Here is a 24,137-nt window from a genome sequence, read left to right on the forward strand (position 1 = left end):
TATTGAGGTCTCGTCAGTGGGAGCCAGACTCAGGTGATGCTAGGGGTTGAAGTAATTCAGAAGTCATATTTTAATAATGTGTGACACCTTTTGGCAACTCATATATGAAAATATGACTACTTCATTACTTCAACCCTAGTATCACCCCTGGGTCTGGCTCCCACTGATGAGACCTCGATAAAGCTCAAACCAGTCTGGGTAGTGACCCTTCCCATAATGCATAGCATTATGGATACTAAGGCAAGTAATGCAAAGTCATTAGCTTGTATATATGAGTTGCCTGTCCTGATTAGATTTCAGACACAAACTTTGTTTGCTTACATTTGGATAAAGGATTAAACCAAGTATATAATTTCTTGGTATTTTTAATTTAAAGGAAGTTGTTATTCCTCTTTATAAGGCCTTGATACACCCATATCTGGATTATTGCACTTAAGTCTGGTCTCCTGAGTTTCTTGGGGATGAGGAAGCAGTGGAGAGGATTCAGAGGCAAGTGACAAAGATGGTGAGTGGCCTGTGGAATGTTTCCAATGAGGGTAGATTAAGGGTGTGTGGATTACAGAAGTTGGTTGTTGGAAGAAAAAGTGGGGATATGATAGAAACATTTAAGTTGCTTAAAGGATTTTATAGGATTGATGCAGAGGAAATGTTTCAGCACTTGGCTAGAGGGGACCAGAACAAGGGGGTCATCCCTGGGAGTTGAATAAAGGTGTGGCTGGTAGGAGTGTGAGAACTGTATTTTTTGCTTGGAGAATTGTGAATGAGTGAAGTAGGTTGCCATAATCAGTTATGAGCGCTTTGTCTGTTAATGGTATGATAGATTGTATGGATAGATTGGGTCTCCCACAATGATTTTTCGGACTCCATGGTTCTTTTATATTATTCGATTCTTTCTCTGTTTTCAATTTCTTGCATTTTCTGTAAATAGTTATTTTCTGTTGGTATAAATTTCGTACTGTAATCATTTATCAGTCTTACTTGATATTTAGATTTTGTTTCTCCGGTTTCTTTTTTATATTTTATATTGTTTTGTGCTCAGTTTGGTGGCACTGTTAATTTTGCCTGCATTACATAATGATCTCTATCAATTTCTAGTCCTCTCCTAATTTTAAAACCTGGAGATATGGCATATTAAAAGACCCTTATAACCTAGGTCTCAGAGGATACCCTCCTGTATTTATTAACTTCATCTCTGCAAACTCTTCAAGTCAGAATGGGAAGTACATTGTCTTGGCCATATCATCAAGAACATGGTGTTCCCCAAGGCTGTGTCTTAAGTGTGACACTTTTTGTTATCAAAGTGTACACACTTTGATAACAAAAGTGTACACAGACAACTTCAGCAAACAACTGATCGTGTTTCTCTATGGCTTCTTAGTAATGGGTTCAGATTTTCAACAGAAAAAAAGTGTCTGTGTACACTTCTGTCAAAAACGCTCTTCACCCAAATCCTCAATTAAGAATGGGACGAACTGTTATTCCAGTAGCAACAGAAGCCAAGTTCTTAGTCTCATCTTTGACAGAAAATTTACATTCCTTGCACACATTCGTCAACTAAAAGAAAAGTGCAAGAGAGCATTGAATCTCCATTACACTCTATTCTCTACTGAATAGGGTGCAAATTGATCTTCATTACTTTGTCTGTATCATGCACTTATACGTTTAAAGCTAGATTATTGGTCTCATGTCTGTGGTTCTGCATAGCAGAGTAACCTGTGATAGTTGGATCCCAATCATCATCAGGGTATACGGATAGCTACTGTTGCCTTTCGCATGTTACCCACTCAAAATCTATATTCAAGCAAATGAACAAACTCTATCACTTTGATGGAAACAGTTATCTCTTAATTAATTATGCTATAAAGATAGTATCTTCTAAATCATCCTACATGGACTAGTCTCTTTTCTCTGCGTTGGGAAGCTCAGTATCACGTCAGACTGCCATACATCATTTTGGTATGCGTGTTAAAGAGACTATACAAGCTTTTGGCCATGAATATTGATAACATTGCCTACACCAAACATAACAGCATCCCTACTTGCACTCCATTCTACAACCTCTCACTTTGTCAGCTACAGAAGTCTCATACTCCATCAATTGTCTACCTGCAATTGTTTAATGCACACAGAGCAGTCCACTCTGTTTTCTTGCCCATCTATACTGATGGCTCAAGAGTGTTGCTTTGTTTCCTGACATTACTATCTCCAACCAGATTCCACCTGATGGCAGTAATTTTACAGCAGAGTTGCATGCCATTCAGTTTGCACTTGTGCATATAAAAGAACCACTACCAGTAATTTATACAGATTCTTTGAACTCTTTACAGGCCATCTCCTATATATAAATCAGTATTGTATGATGAGGTGTTGTACAAAATGAAAATCTTTAATTTTGATGTTTGGTTGTGCTGGAGTCCCAGCCACATTGGAATTAAGGGAAATAAGACTGCAAATGCTGCTGCTAGATCAGTTCATGCTTTCTCCATGTACTGTTGACAGTACCATATACAGACTATAGACAGTTTATAAGATCAAAGCTAATTACTTAAATGGCAGTCAATTTCAGGAAGCATTGACAAATTACATGTATTAAGCCTAAAATTAAGTATTGGAATTCTAGTCAACATAGAAAGAGAAGAGATGAAGTTCTTGCTATGCATCTTTATAGATCAGTCATCTTACACAGTTCTCATTTACTGAGGGCTGATGATCCACCTGTGTGCAAAAAATGCAATATGTCTTACTATTTGTCATCTGGTGTAATGCCAGCACTTTACATGAGAAAGAATGAAATTTTAACCTATCTAGCCATATACAGTCAGATAGATGTTATCAGACTATAGACAGATTGCATGATGTTTTTAACCTTTTACAAAGAATTAATTTGTAAAAACACATTTGATTTGACTCTAATTTCATTTATATGTAGATGTTGCTTAACTTAATTTATGTATATACATATTATTTACTAATTTATTTTTGACTATTTATGTAGTTTGGTAACCTTTGACCTTTGTATACTGCTGATATATGTAGATACTGCATTGCTAAACTTAAATTTTGTACATGCATATCGTTTACTAATTTGTCTTTGACTGTTTATGTACTGCTATAACCTTTGCTGTAATTTTATTTATATGTAGATACTGCATGGCTTGACTTGGTTTTTGTACTTGCATATTGTTTACTAATTAGAAGAAACACACGTATAAACCACAGTGAAAATTATTTAATTGTAAATATTTCATCCTAGGTATCTTAGGACATCATCAGTACAGTATTTAAACAAAAATTAGGAATAACATACAGTTAGGGCGCATGATTACAATAGAATCTCAAGAAAACGTGCATAACGTGCTAAAGTAGTACAAAAAAAAAAAAAAAAAACATTAATTATTTAACACAGTTTTGTATGATAATTTCCCATACTTTAGGAATAGTAAGAAACGTAGTTGCGGTTTAGGTTTGGTCTGTGTAGTAGGGCTTCAGAACTTTCTTTGTATAAACGTTCATGTTTAAATAAAGATCTATGTAAAAGTTTAGCCTTTTCCCATTGGATCCTATGGTTTGGATTTTCAATTCTAAATCATTGGGAAAACATGAGATTCTATTGTAATCATGCGCCCTAACTGTATGTTATTCCTAATTTTTGTTTAAATACTGTACTGATGATGTCCTAAGATACCTAGGATGAAATATTTACAATTAAATAATTTTCACTGTGGTTTATACGTGTGTTTCTTCTAATTATGAACGCACCACAGGTTTCGTTATTTAAAAAAAAAATATATTGTTTACTAGTTTATCTTTGACCTTATGTACTGCTGTAACCTTTTGCTGTGGTGCAGTATGACCTTTGCTGTTCTTGAACCAATAAACCAGCCAATCAACCAACCTAATTTTAATATCTCAGAAGAGGCTTATTGCTTTTTTATTTGCTATAAAGTAGTCTATTATTGACTTTTGTCCTCTTGCACACCATATATATGTATTTTTATGTTTGCAGAATGTATTCATTATTTTTAAAATTATTATATATTACATAATGAGCTGTTTTTCCATTTTTGTTTATTGTTGTTCTCCAAATTTTACTATATTATTTTTTGCCATTCATTTTCCGTTTTATTTATTTTTTAATGTATTCTCTGTAACTTATTTATTTTGCATATGGCTCACATGAAAAGTTACACTATAATAATCTTTAATATATATAAACATTTAGTGTAAAGACAAAATACTTAAACATGATATAAAACTGTCATGAAAGAGACACTCAAGAAGAGACTACAACTGTATTTCTAGGTTGATTATACAATCAACTGCACTTAGCATGGATAAAGTCTGATAGGTTTCCATTGTATGCACGTCGGGCACATTCTACTGTGATATAACTAATTGTTTGGCAGGGTGATCCACAGTCGCACCTGGGTGAGGCAATCATGCCACATTTGTAAAGGTAGTCTGCACATCTACCATGATTGCTTAAGAGTAGTCCAAGTTTTCCAAGGTAGGTCAAAACCCGAAGGCATCTGTGTTGGGTTCACTGATTCATGGAAGTCTCCCCATTGAAGTGTTATGCCAGGATTCTTTCCACTTCTCCTTCATGTTAAAACTTGTCTCCTCAAGATTTTTCACTGTTAGGATTGGAGGGCGTCTTGACTTTAGCCTATTTATTTCTAAGGGCAGGAGATCTCTTCGTGGATTGGGAGATCTTGGATTTCCATGATTTTGCTGTATTCATGTAGAAGAAAGTTGGATCTGTGAAGGTGTGGGTGGGATGCTGCTTAGCACTAGGAGCCAGTAGGATAGGATTAATTTCACAGTTCCAGAAATAAAGTGCATATTGATGTTAAGCTGAGCATCAACTAAGTACACATTGGTGCTGTTCAGCCATACAAGTGAGCAGTATTCAGCTGCAGAGTAAACCAGACCAAGGAGAGTGCAGCAAAACGTTGCTGCCGAGGCACCCCAAGTTGTTCTGCAAAGTTTTTGCAGTATATTGTTTATTGTTTTTAGCTTGGATGGCATGTTAATGAGATGTGGTTTAAAAGAGAGAGTTCTATCCAAAGTGACACCCAGATATTTCGAGAATTTGTTGTAGCATAGCAGTTTGTGGTTGAAGTAGACCATCTCTTCCTTGTTAGCCTGGTTCAGGTGGAAGCATGAAACTGCTATTTTGCTAGGATTTGGATGTAATCTCCATTTTGAGAAGTATGCATCTAGGACTGCAAGGTCGTTAGTATATCTTCTGTTGTAGTAAAGTTGGTGTGTCTGGTGGCTAGAGCAATGTCATCAGCGTAACAAAACTTCTTGGAGGCTGTAGTAGGCAAATCTGTGATGTATAAGTTAAAAAGGAGGGGAGCCAGAACTGACTCTTGTGGTAATCCATTATCTAGTGTTCTTTGTTTACTTTTGTTCTTGTCCATAAACACTTGAAACAGGCAGTTGCTTAGCATGTTTTCAATTAGTTTAGCTGTTGTTCTGCATGGGACTAACTGCACAGAGTAACTTGCAGACTGCATCTTGCCTCCAGACTGTATCATAAGCTGTGGTAGGTCTATGAAAGCTACAGCCATTTTCAGGCATTGTTGGTAGCCTGTCTCTATATGTGTAGTGAGTGACAGAACCTGATCACGATCACAGCAGCTTCATTTATGTCTGAATCCGGCCTGTTCCACTTGGACTTGTTCTGTTATCTTAGGGGCAATTTTATTGAGGATGAGCCTTTCTAGGAGCTTATAACAGGTGCTAAGCAGGGCGATTGGTTGTTAATTTTCTGTTTTGTTGTTCGTTTTCCCTGATTTTAAGATGGGGATAATTTTTCTCCTCTTAAATTCTTTCGGAAGTCTACCAGTCTTGAGGATGCCAGAGAAGAAGCAAGCCAACCACTGTCTAGCTTTCTGACCTGACTTGAACAGGAAATCAGGATGAATTCCATCAAAACCTGGAGCCGAGCCTGGTTTCATATCCATTAAAGCAGTGTTAATATCTTCAAGGATGAAAGGTTGTGAATATAAAGGGTCTGATGGTCTGCTATTCTTCAAATATGTAAGTTCTCTTTTTATTTGAAGGGTGTACTGTTTGTCCTTTGCAGTATATCTTGATGTATTGACAATATGTGATGCATATTGGTTAGGAGAAATAGCTGATTGTTCCTGGAAGTAAGGATGTTGCTACCTAGTTTTCTTAGAAGGCTCTTTTCTACTGGAGTGCTGAAAATCCAGTCTTTCTATCGTCTCAGACGATTTCTTCTGTTGGTTGGTGTCAAGCTGTGAATGAGTTCATCTGCAATGTCAGGGTTGCCACACTCTAGGTATTCTTTATAGAGATTTTTACTATCATCGTCCCATGCAGGAATATGCTCCTTGTGGAAGCTTCTTAGTATGGTCTTCTTACCTACAGCTAAAACAGCTCTCACGAATCTCTTGTAATTATTGCTTTTTGGAGGAATCCAATGGACATATTTGTCAAGATCGGCAGCAAATATGTCCCAGTCAGCTTTCTGAAGGTTCCAGGAGGGATGTTGAATGGATCTGGCAAGGGGTACTGGTAGGCCTACCTTTAATATAATTGGACTGTGTTAGCTTCATGGAAAGTTGAAGAGAAGATTTGGAAACTCTTCTAGATATAGGTAACAATCACCCATTGTCTTGAGTGACAAAGCAGAGGTTGAGTTGTGCTTCTTGTTCCAAGCTGCTGACTTGAAGGAAGATCTGTCTTTTGCATCAAAAATTATGTGCATGTTAATTTCTGCCCATTCAGTCAAAGTCTCACTCTCTGTATTCATTGTTGGAAGCATGCGGTAGCTGTTGAAGTCTCCTATAACCATTGCAGGGTGGTTGTGCACCGGTAGAACTTGCAGAGGCCAAAAGAGGACTGGAGGTTTATACACATCAGTAATGGTTATGTGTCTTATCTTGGTTATTATCTGATGCACGCCATCGACAGTGTTTCGGTTGTAATGAGGTAGGAATCTTATAGGGTACTACGTACATAGGTGGCAAGGCTGTGTGCGTGATGGTGAGTGGCTCCAGTGATAATGTAACCAGGAATTCAACCCCTATGGCAGAGTTGGTCCTCATCCTTACAATGAGTCTCTTGGACAAGAACAAAGTCAACATTGTTGTCATATAAAATCTTTGAGAGGTATTCACATTTTGCTCTACATATACACTTGAAGTTAATTTGGCAAATTTGGACAACAGGTCCAATATTGCTAGTCATCTTACTCTTAAGGGATCTAGTTCATATGTGCAGTAACCAGGAGATCAAGAAGATATTCTGGTTGCAAGTCACTCTAGCACTTTAGCATTATCCATGGTGCACCATGAGGAGGCGAGCTAGAATTGCACCCTATTCCTGTAACTGTTTGTAAAAATCATCTTTTCTACTTTTCTCCTTCAGGGCATAGACTCCTGCAACTATTAATTTTGCTTTATTTAATTTTAACTGTACTTCTAATATTCTTTCATTGCAGTATGTATAATGGTTATTTATGTATCTGAATCATTGTCAACAGCTGCACATATTTGTTTATCCACTACCCTGTGTTTATAATATGATAGTTGTTTCTTTTGTTCCCTTAAGTTTTGTTTCTGTAAAAATTATGGTTCCTCATGTAATAGGTGGCAAGGGCCTGAAACTCATACCAAGGTGTCTTTGCAACCAAATGGCTCATCTAAACCGCTGATATAATGGTAGGCTAGCTGGTCTCATACAGATTGAGGATCTTTTCCTCCTGGAAACTTGGGTAATTGCTGGTTCCACTGTGATGAAGTAATTATATTAAGAAATTATCTACATGTTAGCACACAAAAAGTATATTGAATATACTCTACCGCTATATTTGAGCATTTCTGGTCATGTGCTCCAACTACTTTTCCACATTTCAAGTGTCTGATAGCTTTCCCTATCTCAGTATTGAAAATGTAATGGATTACATGATTACATTGATCTTGAATATTTTCTACCACTGGTCTGTTATCACTTTACTGTTCTCTTTTCCCCATTTCTGTGCTTTTTAAATAGTCTCCAGTTTGCCACTGTTGATATATATATATATTATTTTAATTTATATATATATATATATATATTTTTTTTTTTTCCCTTTAATCTTAATAAAGTGTCTTTCCATGACTTTTATTTAGTTACATTTACATATTATATTTTTTAAGGAAATTAAAACATAGACTAATATTAACTAAAATAAATCAATTTTTCCAACATTTCAGCAAAGTCAAATTGCTATCATCAGGGAACAGAATGATAGACATGTTACTGGTTGGGTGGATTTCCAGATGAGTCTGACTCCATGGAGATTACTGAAATAATAAAAACAATGATAATAATATAGCTCAGCTTAGATTTCTTGCATTTGTCTCTTTATTTTCTCAGGGTAACTGCTGATTTGCTAATTAAGAACTTTAAGTGTTTTCTTCTCCAGAATTTTTTTATCTTTTTTAATTTTCTATCTTTCCAACTTATTTTTTTTTTTTCTTGAATAACATTTGTATAGTTAAGTTTACAGTTCACCACTGAACACTGCTTGACCTTGATGTTAATTTTATCCTGCTGAAATGTAAATTGTGATCATTTCGTTTTTCGAATCTCCTTTATGTTCTGAACCTGTGTGTGTGTGTATATATATATATATATATATATATATATATATCACTGTCAGCAATATTGTAGACTTATTCTTGTGTCCTCTCTCCGTGTGAATTGATGCATATGTATGTTGGAACCCATGCTCTGGTTTTAGTAATGATTTGTCCATGTCCTAAAACGAAATCCAGCAGGTAATTACCATTACTGTTAGCTTTGCCGTGTTTAATTTTTAACATCAATATATATGAACTTTGTTTAGAAAGGAATTCCAGTGTCAAATTATTTTTAATAATAATTTATCTTTTTTCCCATTTCCAGACACAAGTCATTCACTTAAGGCAAACGGGTTCATGACGGATGACTCTACACTGAATGGAGAATTTAGGACAGGTGATCAACTTGGAAATACAACTAATTATTCGTACTGCATCTCATGGCTTCTTGTGGCAGTAGTTGCAGTTTTCTTTTTGGTGGTTGGCATGCTCTACATGAATGTTAAACAGAAGGATTCACATGCTTTGTCTGTTAAAAGTAAGCTTGTTAAAAGAAAGATATAAGTGGTATTAATAGCATTTCGGTGTATAAACCTAGGCAGTCTTTGTAGGTTATTTTGTATCAACACATAGCAGCTTTTGTGTGTGAAGTTTGCTATCTGGAATCATAGAATTTATTGACACAATTCAGTTATGGTTTATATTGGATAACATTTAATCCATAACCATAAAATTCCATTACAACATTCCATCAATTAGTAATAACTGATAGTTTGCAGTCATTGAAATAATCAGTTGTTCATTATGCAGCAATGCATTTTGCATTACCAGTATTGCATAAAAAGCACAGCCATATGTAATACAGATACAAAGATTAAAAGTCCATTAATCAGCACTTGCTTAAGAATGCTTTCCTTCATGTAGTGCACAGGTATTTATCCTTTTGCTCTTAAGTGAACTAAGCAACTGCTGTTTTTTCAACATTTCAGAAATTACTACTTTTGGAGGTTACATTTCATTATTTAATTCAATCTGCTGGTCTTGTATTATCATAGGGTGAAATTTATTAATAAATGTATTTAAAATTATTATAAAATGTTAATTTATAAGCTAATGATTTCAGTATGCCTTTCCAAGCATGATGGTTTAAATTTAGAAATAGATGCATTCATTGAGCCATTTAAGAGAATAGTTATGGGGAATGAAGAGTGAGAGAAGAATGGAGAATGGGAGATTAGGCAGTTTAGAAAGGGGAGAAAAGAGGGAAGATTTACAGTAAAAAAAGTGCTTTTTGCATGGTAATACATCTTCAGAATGATCAGAAAAGAAAGGACCACATACTTTTGCTATTGAGGATGAATGTTTGGATGCATTCTTATAGTTTTTATATATATCAGCTACACACACACACACACAATAGATTGCAAAACCTATAACATTAACATATGTCATGTACAAGGAGTAAGAAGGAAGAAAGAACCTCTTGATATGTTTTTTTGAACAGCTGCTGGTTGTAATCTTTGAGGAAAACAGTATAAGGAAAGCCGTTCCAAAAACCAGTAGTTGATAGAATAAAGAGAGAAACTTTTCTTACATGTTTGAAGATGGCATTATGATAGTGAACTTAGTTCAGAAGAACCTATAGAAGAGGCATAAAGAAGAAACAGAAAATATATATGAAAAAAGAGATTGAAACATACCTCGGACAGAGTTATCAACCAGATTTCCCTCTTTTCATTCAGTAAGTTTACCTCCAATCACAACTTCAAGATGCATGTTTATTGCTGATAGCATTTCTAATCTCCGCTATCAGCCAGGACTCCAATATTGTAAAATCTTCTAATGCATCATTCTATCCAGTTCTTGGTCTTCCACTGGGTCTTTTATCCATCTTTCTGGCATCAAACAACTGCTTTGCTAATCTTTCCTTTCCTATTCTGTTTAAGTTACCATACTGCCTGAGATTGGCTCTACTTAAGCATTCCTGAATACTAAAAATATCAACAATTTCTTCCTAATATGGTTGTTTTTAATATGATTCTGTCATTGATGCCATCTGTTCACTTCCCTAATTTTTCTTAGAATTCTCATATCCTTAGGTTAAATTTAATTTAAATACTTGTCTTGTACACTGATACTTTAGTATTTTTATGAAATCATTCAATTCAATCCCCCCACCAAGTACCACCTTTGTTTATTCTATTATCTGTTTTGATATTGCCATCTTATATTCCTTATGTAAAAAAGTGCTAAAGATTTTTTGCAATTAATAAACCATTTCTTTCATCCTCCCACCATCTCTTTAGCTTTTCTTTAGTCTTACAGACTGCAGGTTATTATTAAACACATTTCGTAAGATAAATGCTAAAATAATGAAGGAAGAGAATCAAACCTATTCTAGAAAAAAATTATAAATGAAAAACAGAATGGCTTTAGAAAAGGAAGATCCTACATAGAGCCTGTATTCACTCTCAAACTAGTAATTTAAAAAAGAAGAAAAAGATAATTCAGTGTAGAAATGCATCCAGCATTCGGAGACTATAAAAAAAAAAAAGGCTTTTGACAAGATAGATATATGATTATTAGATACACATATTTACAAGAATAAAGAATAATAATTTTTAGTATTGCAAATATTTTGGCCAGAAATTAACAGGCCATTCTCACTTCATCATCATAATTACAAGGTGAAGCTAGAACAAAGAATGCTAATCCTATTTACAGAGCTGAGTCATGTGCTAATATGCCACCATATGGGTGATTACAAAATTCAATGAGATTACAATTACAGCCAAAACTAAAAATGATTTGAAATACAAAAATTTAGATAAATAAAATGACTGAATGACAACATAGCATTTAAAAAAATACATAAATAAAAATAAGAAAAAATGGAGGGGGAACACACTATTGCCTGCCATTGCCATTCATGAGGATGAGACTCTCAAATCTTAGCAGTGGATAGGCGGTCATTCCAATTTAAGCTTGGACACTGTAGAATTGCTTCAGTGTGCTCTTTAAATAACCATTCAAGCCCTAAACACCAATGCAAAAAGTTTTGATTTGATTTTTTATAGTGCAAAAACATCAGAGGTCATACTGCTCCAGGACACAGGTCACAGCAGTACATATAATAATTGGTTTATAGGACAATCACAAACAGCCTTGGCAGGATTCGAACCCACATCCTTTTAGCTGGAGAGTGGATACACCAACCACTTGGCCAACCAGTCTGGCAAGGTGAAAGGTGAGTATTTGACAAGAAGATATTGTGGTGAGTATCTAGCACTATGCTGAGCAAGGTCAGATTTTTTAGGTTTATTGTTGTTGATTCCTGGACATCTCCTTTCCTGTACCCTATTTGAAATACTTGCATCTGTTTACCATTAACCTAACTGCAAAGTCCGCTACATACAACAAAATTCAGCCCGTCCATCTCGAAAAATAGGCATTTTCAAATCTTTGCTCAACAGAGTACGTGTTATCTGCTCCAATTCCCAATCTCTCTGATAAGAACTGCACCATCCGTTGTATCATACTACAGAATGGCTTCACCTTGAGGAAGCTTAAATGCATCCTGGACACATACAAGTCTAACCCCAAGCCTGTGATGTATGGAATAAGGCAAGTCCTTATTCCATACATCACAGGCATCTTGGATGCAATTGAAAAAATAGTTTAGTCACTACATTCTTTTGTCGACAAAATTTCCTCCTTAACTGTGTGGAAAGGCTTATGTGTTTGTTACACATGTTGATTGGATTTTAATGGTATAGATGCAATCACAGATTGATAAGAAAATAACTGTTTATTAACTTAAATGCTGATATTTCACTGATATTATATCCAGCATCTTTAGAGCACACAAACAAAGTTTGTTACAGTAGCGAGACAACCGCAATTCGGTGTAACAGTGGGACTAGTATGCGTAATTGTAGCATGCAACACAAAGACCAAAGTCCTAATTATGCGCCATCTAAGTTAAAAAAAAAACATTAGTCCAAATTTTGAAAAATAGTAGTCCAAAGTTTTGAAAAAAAAACATATTAGCATTTAAGTTAAGAAATAGTTATTTTCTTATCAATCTGTGTTCACATTTATACCATTAAAATCCAATCAACAAAATTTCCTCCTGGTTACCATCCATGAAAGATATATACCCCCCCCCCTCTCTTCCTCCCTGATATTTACTGGGTTCAGTGTGAGTGCCTCTGCTTATACTTTAGACAAACAGGATATTCAGTTGAGAAATGATAACTTGTTTCATATCAACAATAAATTTGAAAAATCTGGCCTTCCCAGCATGTAGTGGACACTGTTTACAATATCTTCTGGTCAGTATCCGCCTTTTACATTGGCTATTGTTTTTTTGGGTTTAAGCAGTTATTTAAATAATGCTGAATACTTCTGCATTGTCTAAACTTTAATTGGAATGACCATTGCCAAGATTTAGGAGCATCTTATCCTCATGAATGGTAATGGCAGACAATAGTGTACTTCCCCACCCTTTTTTATTTTATTTTAAATGCTGTCATTCAGTAATTTTATTTATATAAAGTTTTGATAATTTTGTATTTCGAATCATTTTAAATTTAGTTTTGAAATACAGAAAAAAACAAAATTAAATGAGCTTTTGTAATCACCCATATGGTTGTATTCCAGCGCATGGCTTGGCTCTGTAAATAGGATTAACTTTTTTTTGTTCTAGCTTCATTTTGTGATTATGCTGATGCACTGATTATTATTATTACATCTGCCCTCCATGGTGTCAGAGACTCATTGCAGGAGGTACACACTATTGCACATAATGCTCATCCAACCTTGCCTTAAACTGATTCAATGTGTCTACATTCACAACACTCAGGTAATGCATTCCACACACACACACACAGACACTCTCTCTCTATGCAAAGAATCTGCTCCTCACTCCTCTACTTACATCCTCCTACAAATTCCAGTGATAATAGCCTCTTGTTTTACACCCCTGTCCTCGTACTCCACATTCCAAAGACCACTGACCACCTTTGTGAATCTTCTCTGGACCCTTTCTAACATATCCTCATTACCATGAAAACCTGGTGACCAAATCTATGCACAATAACCCATATGAGGCCTGATCAAGGCCATCTACAATGGCATCATAACCTTTTTGTTTCTGCATGTTAGGATCCTTTGCATCATTGCCATTACCTGATGTGACGTCTTCACAACTTATTCAGTGTGGCCCCTGAATTTCAGGTCCTTGTCCATCACCACTCCTAGATCTGTGTGTAGAGGCTTAAGTGCTGTGAGGACATTGCATTAAACTTCCTAAGATTTGGGAAACACTTATCATCAGAGATCCCACCTTACATTCCAGGCCACCTACAACCGCCCTTAGAGGGTGCTCTGCCTAGATAGGACTTTAGAGTCACCCATGTGGTAGGCTTAGTATTGTGTGGTATTTGTGTATATATTACATTAGTTTTTTTTGTAATCCCTGAAGATGTCTCAGTGACTGAGATGAAATATAGGAAGTATTAAATTCTGTTTTAATCCTTTCTGAGTGCTGTATACAATCCATTAAGCCTCCAACATGGACTCCTAGATCTCTCATCTCCTCTAACTCCTTTAAAGTTTCCCCACCAAGTGATACTTTGCATCCCATTGCTGCTTACCAAATTTCAAAACCTTATGCTTTGCAACAATGAACTGACAGTTTCACTTACTTGTACATTCGTACAATTGATTCAGAGGTCCAAAACTGATCCTGTGGCACACTACTAGTTACCTTCCTCTTTCATACTGCACCACCCATATGCAACTTCCTGACAGTCACTAATTCAACTCAGAAGTCTGTTATCCAGTCTCATCTGTTTCAATTTATTTAACAGCTTGTCATGTAGCACTCTATCAAAAGCTTTTGCAAAATCCAAGTACACTGCTGTATATGCATCTCCCATGTCCAAGGTATTTGTCACCTTGTTATAGTACATAAGTAAGTTAGTAAAACATGATCTCTCTTTAACAAACCCATGATGATAATCATAGAGAATACTGCTGTTATCAACCCATTTCTTTATCCTACTTCACACCAATCTTAGTACCTGCACCACAACCTCAGATATACAGATTAGCCTATCATTTGTAGCCACAGCCTTATCACCACCTTTATGCAGTGGAACAATTTTACCTTTCCACTTCCTTGGAACCTGTGCTGTTGTAAGACTCATTAAACAGGCATGCCAATTCCCTGGAACATTCCCTTAAGATGCATTGCAATATCATCAAATCCTATTGCCTTATTGACATCAGGATTATTTATTTCCTCAAATACCTCCTGCTCACTCACAGTGATAGCCTGTTAATTTCTGCCAAAATATTTGCAATAATAAAAATTATTATTCTTTATTCTTGTGAATACTTCTGATAATCTTTATTATATCACAAGTGCCATTAAAAAGATAGTTATAAACTCTTTGATATACTGAAAAACAACTTGCATGTAAATTTATTAAAATCACCTATAGCTTATATGCAAAAACAGTAATAAACATAAAAAGAAGCAAGAACAAAATGAAACAAGTAACAGGAGGACTTGGCAAAGATGCCCACCTATATCCAGAGTTATTTTCAATATATATGAATGAAATAATGAAAGAATGCAGGTTAATTAACAAATAAGGAATCCAAACAAAAAAAAAAAATTTTATCTGAGATTACTCATTGCAAGTGACCAAGTAATATTTAGAGCAACTCAGAACAATCTACCAAAAAGCTGTTATAAGCTGAATTTAATAATAGAATAATATGTCAATCTCTCTCTCCCAAGAAAGAACTCAACTATGGCATTCAAAGGTAAAATGACCATCTGAACTATTTTAGTTTGGATGATTATTTTATGTCTTTGCAGCTTCCATTTTATAATTTTCTGCATTAGATTCTTCTTTGGTTATATCGTACGATAGAGCTCTTCATTTGTAATTTTCTGTACCCATCCTATTCTTAGAATCTTCCTGTAATTCCAGGAAGATTCTAAGAATAGGATGGGTACAGAAAATGCCAAATTTCTTTTTCTTGATTCCTTATTTATCATCCATGTTTCAGATCCATGCAGTACACTGCTAAATATACATGTTTTCAGCACGCTTAATTTTGTTTACAGGCTGATCACTTTTCCAGATGTTATCCATGGCCTTCAGATTTGTTCTTCCCTTTGCAATCCTGATCTTTATTTCTTTTTTTGTCATTTTACTTCCCGAATATGTCAGTTGTTCTACATTTTCTATATCAATTCCATCCACTTATATCTTTTGTTTCACGTTCTTCTCACCAAATACCATTGTCTTTGTTTTTTCCAAGTTCATAACAAGTCAAATCTCTTTCCTTCCTCATTTAACAGTTTCAATGTTTTTTGTAGTTCTCTTTCATCTTCTTCAGTAATAACGTCATCTGCAAATTTCTGATTGTTAATTCTCATCCCATGTACTGATATTTCCTTTGAATCACCCTTCATTTTATCCATTGTTCTTTCTAAATGTCTGATGAAAATGCTTGGTGATATTGGGTCCCCCTTCTAGTACCTCTGCTTGTTCTAAACCATTTCCCCAAGTCATCTAACTGCTGCAACTGCATTCTTATACACATCTTCTAATATAGCTATTAGTTTTCTAGCAATTCCATAGGATTCTACCACTGCCTTCTGAAAATCAACAAAGCAATTATATATGTTTTTGTTTTTTTTCCAGCTTTTTCTGCTATTAACTGCATTGTCAAAATCTGTTGAATTGTACTTCTATCTTTTCTAAATCCTGCTTGCTCATCTGCAAGGTATGCTTCCAATTGTGTTCTCAATCTTTCTGTCAGTATCATCATCACCTTACCAAGGTGACTTGTCAAAGCAATTGTTCTATAATTTTTACATTCTAGCTTATTTCCTTTCTTGTATAATGTCACTAGTATGTTAAGTTCTTTCTTGGTATATTAATTTTTAATCACTCTCCCAGTGTTTCTCAGAATTCTCGTATCTATGGTCTCCAGTCTTTCATCAAGTGTTTATTTCTAACCCAGCTCTCAGATCTACAAGTTAAATTGGTTAGAATACTGTCTTGTATACAGCTAGTTTAATGTTTCCACTAATTTCTCTCTTATTCCATTCAGTTAACTTCCTACCTTATCAGTTTTGCTAATTCTGCTGTCTATTAGCAAATTTAAATTTTCTCTTCATTAAAAATTATGCCTAAATAAATGAAATGTTTTACTTGTTCTATAGGTTCCCCATTCAGAATGCAGTTGATGTTTTCAGTGTTTACCTATTATCATTCTTTTTCTTTTTATTGCTGATTTTCATACTAAATTTATTACAGCATTTATTCATGGAATGTTTAATTACAGTTTATTCATGGAATCCTGCAGATTATATTGGATTTATTTAAAAATATAACATCATCTGCATAAAGTAAAGAGCTGAAATTGGAGTCAATATAACCATTGGTTTTAGTTTAATACCACTTTTCTTCATAATGTGATCCATATAGATGATGAATAACATTGGAGATAATTATGCCCTTGTCTCACACCTGATTTAACATTAACCACCCAACTGGCCACATTAAACAAATATATCAATAATATTCCCTTTATATCCATATAATTTTTTTTTCTATATCCAATGGTTATATTGACTTCAATGGACACTTTGCATCCATGTAATTATGGATGTATATCCAAGCCAATGGTATGGTGGTTAAACCATTTTCCTGTACCTCCTTTAATTCTAACTGCTCACTTACAATTACAACTCAAATAAATACTAAGTATTGCTTGATATATTGTCCCATTAACACCATACAATTGTAGTGTTTTGAACTGCTTTTCATATGCCTTTTCTAGTTCTACAATACTTAAATACAGATTCTTGTTACATTCCCATGATTTCTCAAATATTTGTCTTAAAGTGAAAATTTGATCTTGAAAACCTCTTATTCAGCCTATTCTTCTTCAAGCTTCCATTCCACAATTTTTCTTACATGTTTTTCTCAAGTATGTGTGCATAATCTTACCAGGAGCACTCAGTAGGAAAATTCCTCTGTAATACACATTGGATTTTAATTCCCTTTTTATGATAGGTTCTATGATAGCTATACTCCAGTCATCATGATTTTGACTCTCTTACCAGACCTTCTGAATTATGTAGTGTAGCCATTATAAAACTCCATATTTGAGCGTTCTGATCCAATATCATCTACTCTATCTGCCTTTCCACATTTCAGGTTTTTGATGGATTTTCTACTTCATGTACTGATATTTATTCCTAATGGCATTCTTGGTAAGTGTTTTCTACCACAGTACTGTCACTGCTTGTTTTTCATTTAGCAATCTTTCAAAGTAATTACTCCAGACATGTGAAATATCTTCTGTTTTCATGTCACCTTTATCATCTGATTCCTTTTACACTATTCTTTCCTCCATTTCTAATCTTTTTTTCAATAACTCCAGAATGTTTTCCCACCTTGTTAATATTTATTTTCTATGTTCTTACGAAAGTCTTCCCCTTCACAACTGAGCTACTATAAAAGTAGCTGAGTTGTGAAGGTACTTCATATGCAAACTTTGTGTGCTTGCACTTGGATAAAGGATTAAATTAGAATATAATTTCTTATCAAGTTTAATTTGACTTACTTGCTAATAGTTTTCAATATGCTTTCTTCTTTTCCTTGATTACCTGTTTAACTTCAAGAATCCACTATGGAGTTTTGAATTTCTATCATTGCAGATGATAACCTCATCACATGGTTCTGGCTGAATCAATCATTGTTTGTTATATCTGTATTAGTTATATCTTTTATAGCAATATATCTTGACATATTGTTATAGCAGTTATTCAGTTTCTTTAAGGAATCCTACAAATTTGTACTGGATTTATTTAAGAGTATAACATTATCAGCTTTATGTTGATTAAAGTGAAGAGCTGAGATTAATGTATCCAATTTTGATACCAGTTTTAATACCACTTTCCTTCATAATATTGATGATTAATAACAGTGGAGATAGCGTGCACCCATGACTCACACCTCAGCTTATGTCAAACCATCATACCTCCTTCAGTTCTGACTGTTGACTTATAACTTAAATATAGACTGTATCCCCCATTACAATGTCTTTATAATTGTAGTGTTCTGAACAGCTTTTCTCTTGGCAGCTCCTTGTCATATGCCTTTCCCAGATCTCCCGAACTTAAATAAATACAGATCTTTGTTATCAACTATTTGTTTTGAAGTGAAAATATCATCCTGACAGTCCTTATTTGGTCTGAAATTAGCTTGTTCTTCTACAAGGATCTCTTTGATAATTTTTCTTAGCCTCTTCTCAGGTATACTGCATAAATCTTACTTGGACCACTCATTAGAAAAATTGCTCTGTAATTCCCATATGGTTCTATTTTCCTTCTTATAAATAACCAGTATGAGAGCTCTACTCCAGTCATATGGAATTCAAACTTCTGACCATGCCTTCTTAATTATACAGTGCAGTCACTGTAAAACTTTTGATTACTAGCCCAGTTCACCAGCTGGTGAATGCATTTATGATACGAAGTTTTACCTGATAGTTCTCAGTACAGAAATAATGCAGTATCTCGATTACTTGGAGGATCTCGAAACCCAGATAATGCAACATATTTATTCTCCCATCATCATCAAATTCCTGACATGGACCCTCAAGGGGTGTACAGGATATGATAATACTATATGAAAAATTTACATCATTACTAACTTCCTATCTACAATTTTCCTCTAAATCAATCTGTCAAGACTCCAACGTTATCAGATCTTATATTTCTGTCTTCAAAGGCACTTTTTACCATATCAATCCACGTATATCTGAGTCTTCCTCTGGGTCTTTTTCCTGCCACCCTGACAGAGAAAACTTGTTTTGCTAATCTTTCCTCACCCATTCTGTTTAAGTGACCATACCACCTGAAATTAGCTCTGCTAACACATTCTTGGATGCTAACAATGTCAAGTTCTTTCCTAATATCCTCATTTTTAATATGATATTACCATTAATGCCATCTGTTCACGCCTCTAATTTTTCTCACTACTCTCATATCTGCGGTCTCTAGGCTTTGGTTAAGTGTTTCACTTCTAACCCAGCTCTCACATTCATAAGTTAAAATTCGTTTGAACACTTGTATACAGCTAATTTAGTGTTTTGACTAATTTCTCTCTTATTCCATATAAATTTATTTAGTTGACTTTCTACCATACTAGCTTTGTTGATTCTGTTATCTATGTCCATATTTAATTTACCATCTTCACTAAAAATCGTGCCTAAGTAACTGAAATGTTTTACTTTTCTATAGGTTCTCCATTCACAATGCAGTTGATATTTTCAGTGCTTCTACCTATTTTCATTGTCTTTGTCTTGTTATTGCTGACCTTCATACCATATCTATTACAACAGTTATTCAGTTTAGTCAGGGAATCTTGCAGACTTGTAGCGGATTTATTTAGAAGTATAACATCATCTGCATAAAGTAAAGAGTTGAGATTAACATCTCCAATTTTGAGATCAGGTTTAATTCCACTTTCCTTCATAATGTGATCCATATAGATAATAAATAAAAGAGAGGAAAATGTATGTCCTTGCCTGATACCAGATTTAATATAACACCATCTTTCTGTACTTCCTTCAATTCTAACTGCTGAACTTACAACTCAAATAAAGACTTAATTACTGCTTGATATAAGCTCCATAGACACCATACAACTGTAGTATTTTGAATAGCTCTCTTAGCACCTTGTCATATGCCTTTTCCAGATTGACAAAACTTAAATACAGATCTTTGTTATATTCCCATGCTTTCTCAACTATTTGTCGTAAAGTGAAAATCTGATCCTGACAGCCTCTATTTGGCCTGAATCCAGCTTATTCTTCACCAAGCTTCCCTTCTACAATCCTTCTCAACCGTTCCTCAAGTATACTTGCATAAATCTTACCAGGAACACTCAGTAGAGAAATACCTCTGTAATTCTTATATTCAGTTTTATTTCCCTTTTTTTATATTGGAGTAGACTACTATGAGAGCTCTACTCCAATCATCTGGGATTCATCCCTCTGTCCAGGCCTTCTGAACTATGCAGCTCAGCCACTGTAAGATTTGAGCATTTCTCATCGAATATCATCTACTCCTGCTGCCTTTCTACATTTTAGGCTTTGGATGACTTTTTCCTATTTTAAATATGGATATGTATTCCTGATTGCATGCCTATTGAGTGTTTTTTACTACTGTGCTGTCATTGATTGTTTTGTTTAGCAATTTTTTGAAATAATTACTCCATACATCAAGGATATCTTTTTCACCAGTTTTCATGCACCTTTATCATCTCTAATTGCTTTTACAGCACTTTCCTCTATTTCTGAGATTTTTGAACCCCCCCCCCCCCGGAATATTTTGGCACCTTCTTGGTATTTGTTTTTTATGTTCTTACCAAAGTCTTCTCAAGGATTTTGTTTAGCTAGTTTTATGGTGTTTAGCTTTCTTACATTTTTGCAAATGTTTGACATTTGCTCTATTCTTGATGTAATTGTGAAAATTTCTTAGTGCAAACATTAATATGCCTTATAATAAATTTAGTTTAATCCTTTATCCAAGTGTGAGCAAACAAAGTTTGCACCTGAAAGTATCTTCAGGACTGGGGTAAGGTGATACAACACCAGGGCAACTTGTTGCAAAGGTGTAGCAAGCTACCAACACTTCTGTCTCAGTATCTCCTTTAATGCAAAACACATCTCCTTGCGGATATGTCTAATGTTATGCATTAAGGGAAGGGCCACTACCCAGACTAGTTTCGACCTTTATTGAGGTCTCTTCAGTGGGAGCCAGGCCCAAGCTGAGATACCAGGCAGAAGCATTCGCAGGTCATCTCTACCTATAGGAGTTGCCAAATGGTGTGCCACCCTTTTTTAATACATTACTCTGGATTTAGAGAAAGATGTTGAAAGTTTATTTTTCACTTGGTTAGAGTATAATAAATTTAGTTTAATCCTTTATCCAAGTGTGAGCAAACAAAGTTTGCGCCTGAAAGTATCTTCAGGACTGGGGTAAGGTGATACAACACCAGGGCAACTCGTTGCAAAGGTGTAGTAAGCTACCAACACTTCTGTCTCAGTATCTCCTTTAATGCAAAACACATCTCCTTGCGGATATGTCTAATGACCGGATATGTCTCATTAGACATATCCGCAAGGAGATGTGTTTTGCATTAAAGGAGATACTGAGACAGAAGTGTTGGTAGCTTGCTACACCTTTGCAACGAGTTGCCCTGGTGTTGTATCACCTTACCCCAGTCCTGAAGATACTTTCAGGCGCAAACTTTGTTTGCTCACACTTGGATAAAGGATTAAACTAAATTTATTATACTCTAACCAAGTGAAAAATAAACTTTCAACATTAATATGCCTTACCTACCTAAGAAAGAAATACAGATATTTTATCCTTGACTAAAATTGTCAAATTTGAAGCATTTTAAATCTTTCTTAAGAATAATAGATATTATATTTATCTGTTTAATTCATATTAATGTTAGCACTTGATTATGCATTTTATACAAAACAGTTGAACTTTTATTTTCATATTAAAATATTTAAGTTCAAATTCCTTTTTGAGTCGCCTGAAGTGCAACTCATTTTGTTACATAATATGTAAAAAGTTATGTAATGCTTAATATAGCAACTTTTTTCCAAGTGAAATATGCAGTTTTCAGTTGCCCAATGTTACCCACCAACTATGAATATGAATTTTTTTCTATATGCATGCACAGACAGTAATTTAACTAATGATATATTAAAGTAATAAATTTATGGCATAAATAAAGATATTTTCCTTTCCTTTTCTTTTCTTGAAGCAACAAAAATGTAAGTACTTTGCTGTAATTGCAGCATAAGTAAACTCATTTCCAATACTTGTGATTGTGATATTCCATACTTTGCTGTTTCATTTTGTGACAACTTAGTATCAGCGACTTTTTCTCTTAGAATTAAGTCCTTCCATTTTTATGAAAACACTGAGAAAAATAAAATGGTTCAAAATATGTTTTCAGTTATGCATTGACTGTTCTTGATTCAAGAAAGTGAAGCAAACTGTAGACCTTGCATATCTGCTGTTACAAGCACTTTATTTGGGACCTCAATGGAGACCATTACTCATTGTGGGAGGCCTATCTTAAACAATAGTCGATCATACCATTCCTTAAACTCACTCACTGTTTGTGCTCTTGCTACCCTATTAGGCAATGCACTCCAAGGTCCAACCACCCTGCATACAAAAAAAGCCACTATTTACCCTCTTGTTTCAATCATATTACTTCTCTTTCTATTGACCAATTCTGCGATTTGCATGTAAGTCTATCCTCATAGGCTAACACTGTACAGTCCTGATATAATTTTTGTTATCTGCCTTTGTGCTCTCCTCAAGCTTTATACAATGAAACTACAACTCTTCTATCTCTTCTGGTCAATGTCCTTCTCAGTATTGAAGCAATCTTCTGGGTTACCTTCACCACATTTGTAATATGTCACCTAAACTCTTAAGTTTCTATTAATCATCATCCCGAGCTTCCTTGCCTCCTCCAATTTCTCTAGTGCAGTGCAGTTTCTCGAACAGGCTATGCAGCTTCCCATCGATGGATCCCAAACTACAAGACCTTACATTTAGTTGCATTAAACTGAAAATCTTATTTGTCTAGCTTATTCAAATTCTCCTGAAGGGCCACTACATTGACACTATTACTAACATCTCTTCCCAGCTTTACATCATCTGCAAATTTCTGAATATCTCCTTGCAATCCATTGACAGTGTAATCAATACACAGGTTAAACTTGTTTCATTACTGAGCCTTGAGGGACTCCACTTGTAACCTTCTGTCTTCTTATACTCAACTCTGATATCAGGATCAATCCTCAATCCAATTCGCTAACCTGATATCCAAACTCATATGCTCTAACTTAATTATCAGCTTATCATGTGGCACCCTGTCCAATATGTAACCTTATATAATGTGGGAATATATATACATACGTTGTACCATATTATATAATATGTAAAATACTACATTGTATGAAATATCAAAAAAGAACTATCAAATGGAAAAATTTCTGTAAAAACAAAAATATATTTTTAGGAAAACTCCTAGTTAATCATTACAAAATATGTTAGAAAATGCAAAATTTGACTCATCTTGGGTAGCTTATAGAAGCATTGTATGCATATAAGCATTATGCATTTAACTGGAGATAGATTTGTAATAGAAACAAACAGTTCGTAATTTATACTTTTTATTCAACTAAGCATTATGTGCTAACAAATGTTATGCATTTAACTGGACAGATTTGTAATAGAAGCATAAATGGTTTCTGTGTTTACTTTTTAAGCAATTAAATGTTACATTTTGTATGTTATATATTTCCTAATATGAGTGAGCAAGGCCAGAATAAAACAATTTCACATGATGCTGCTTATTGGCTACATGAAGTGGCTTAAAATGATCCATGTTTAGT

General features: G+C 34.7%; 1 protein-coding gene across 1 annotated transcript in view; it reads left to right on the forward strand.

The window, feature by feature from the left end:
- MAN1 (LEM domain-containing inner nuclear membrane protein MAN1) overlaps nucleotides 1-24,137 on the forward strand; it is a 296,543-nt gene that overhangs the window by 19,497 nt on the left and 252,909 nt on the right. The window contains exon 2 of the mRNA XM_090397559.1: nucleotides 8,926-9,138. Within this exon, the coding sequence (XP_090253685.1) occupies nucleotides 8,926-9,138 (213 nt within the window). The remainder of the gene's footprint in view (nucleotides 1-8,925; nucleotides 9,139-24,137) is intronic.

This window comes from Typopeltis vanoorti, chromosome 1 (genome assembly GCF_054136105.1).
Source record: "Typopeltis vanoorti isolate ZY-2024b chromosome 1, IOZ_Tvanoo_1.0, whole genome shotgun sequence".
Classification (NCBI taxonomy): Eukaryota; Metazoa; Arthropoda; class Arachnida; order Uropygi; family Thelyphonidae; genus Typopeltis; species Typopeltis vanoorti.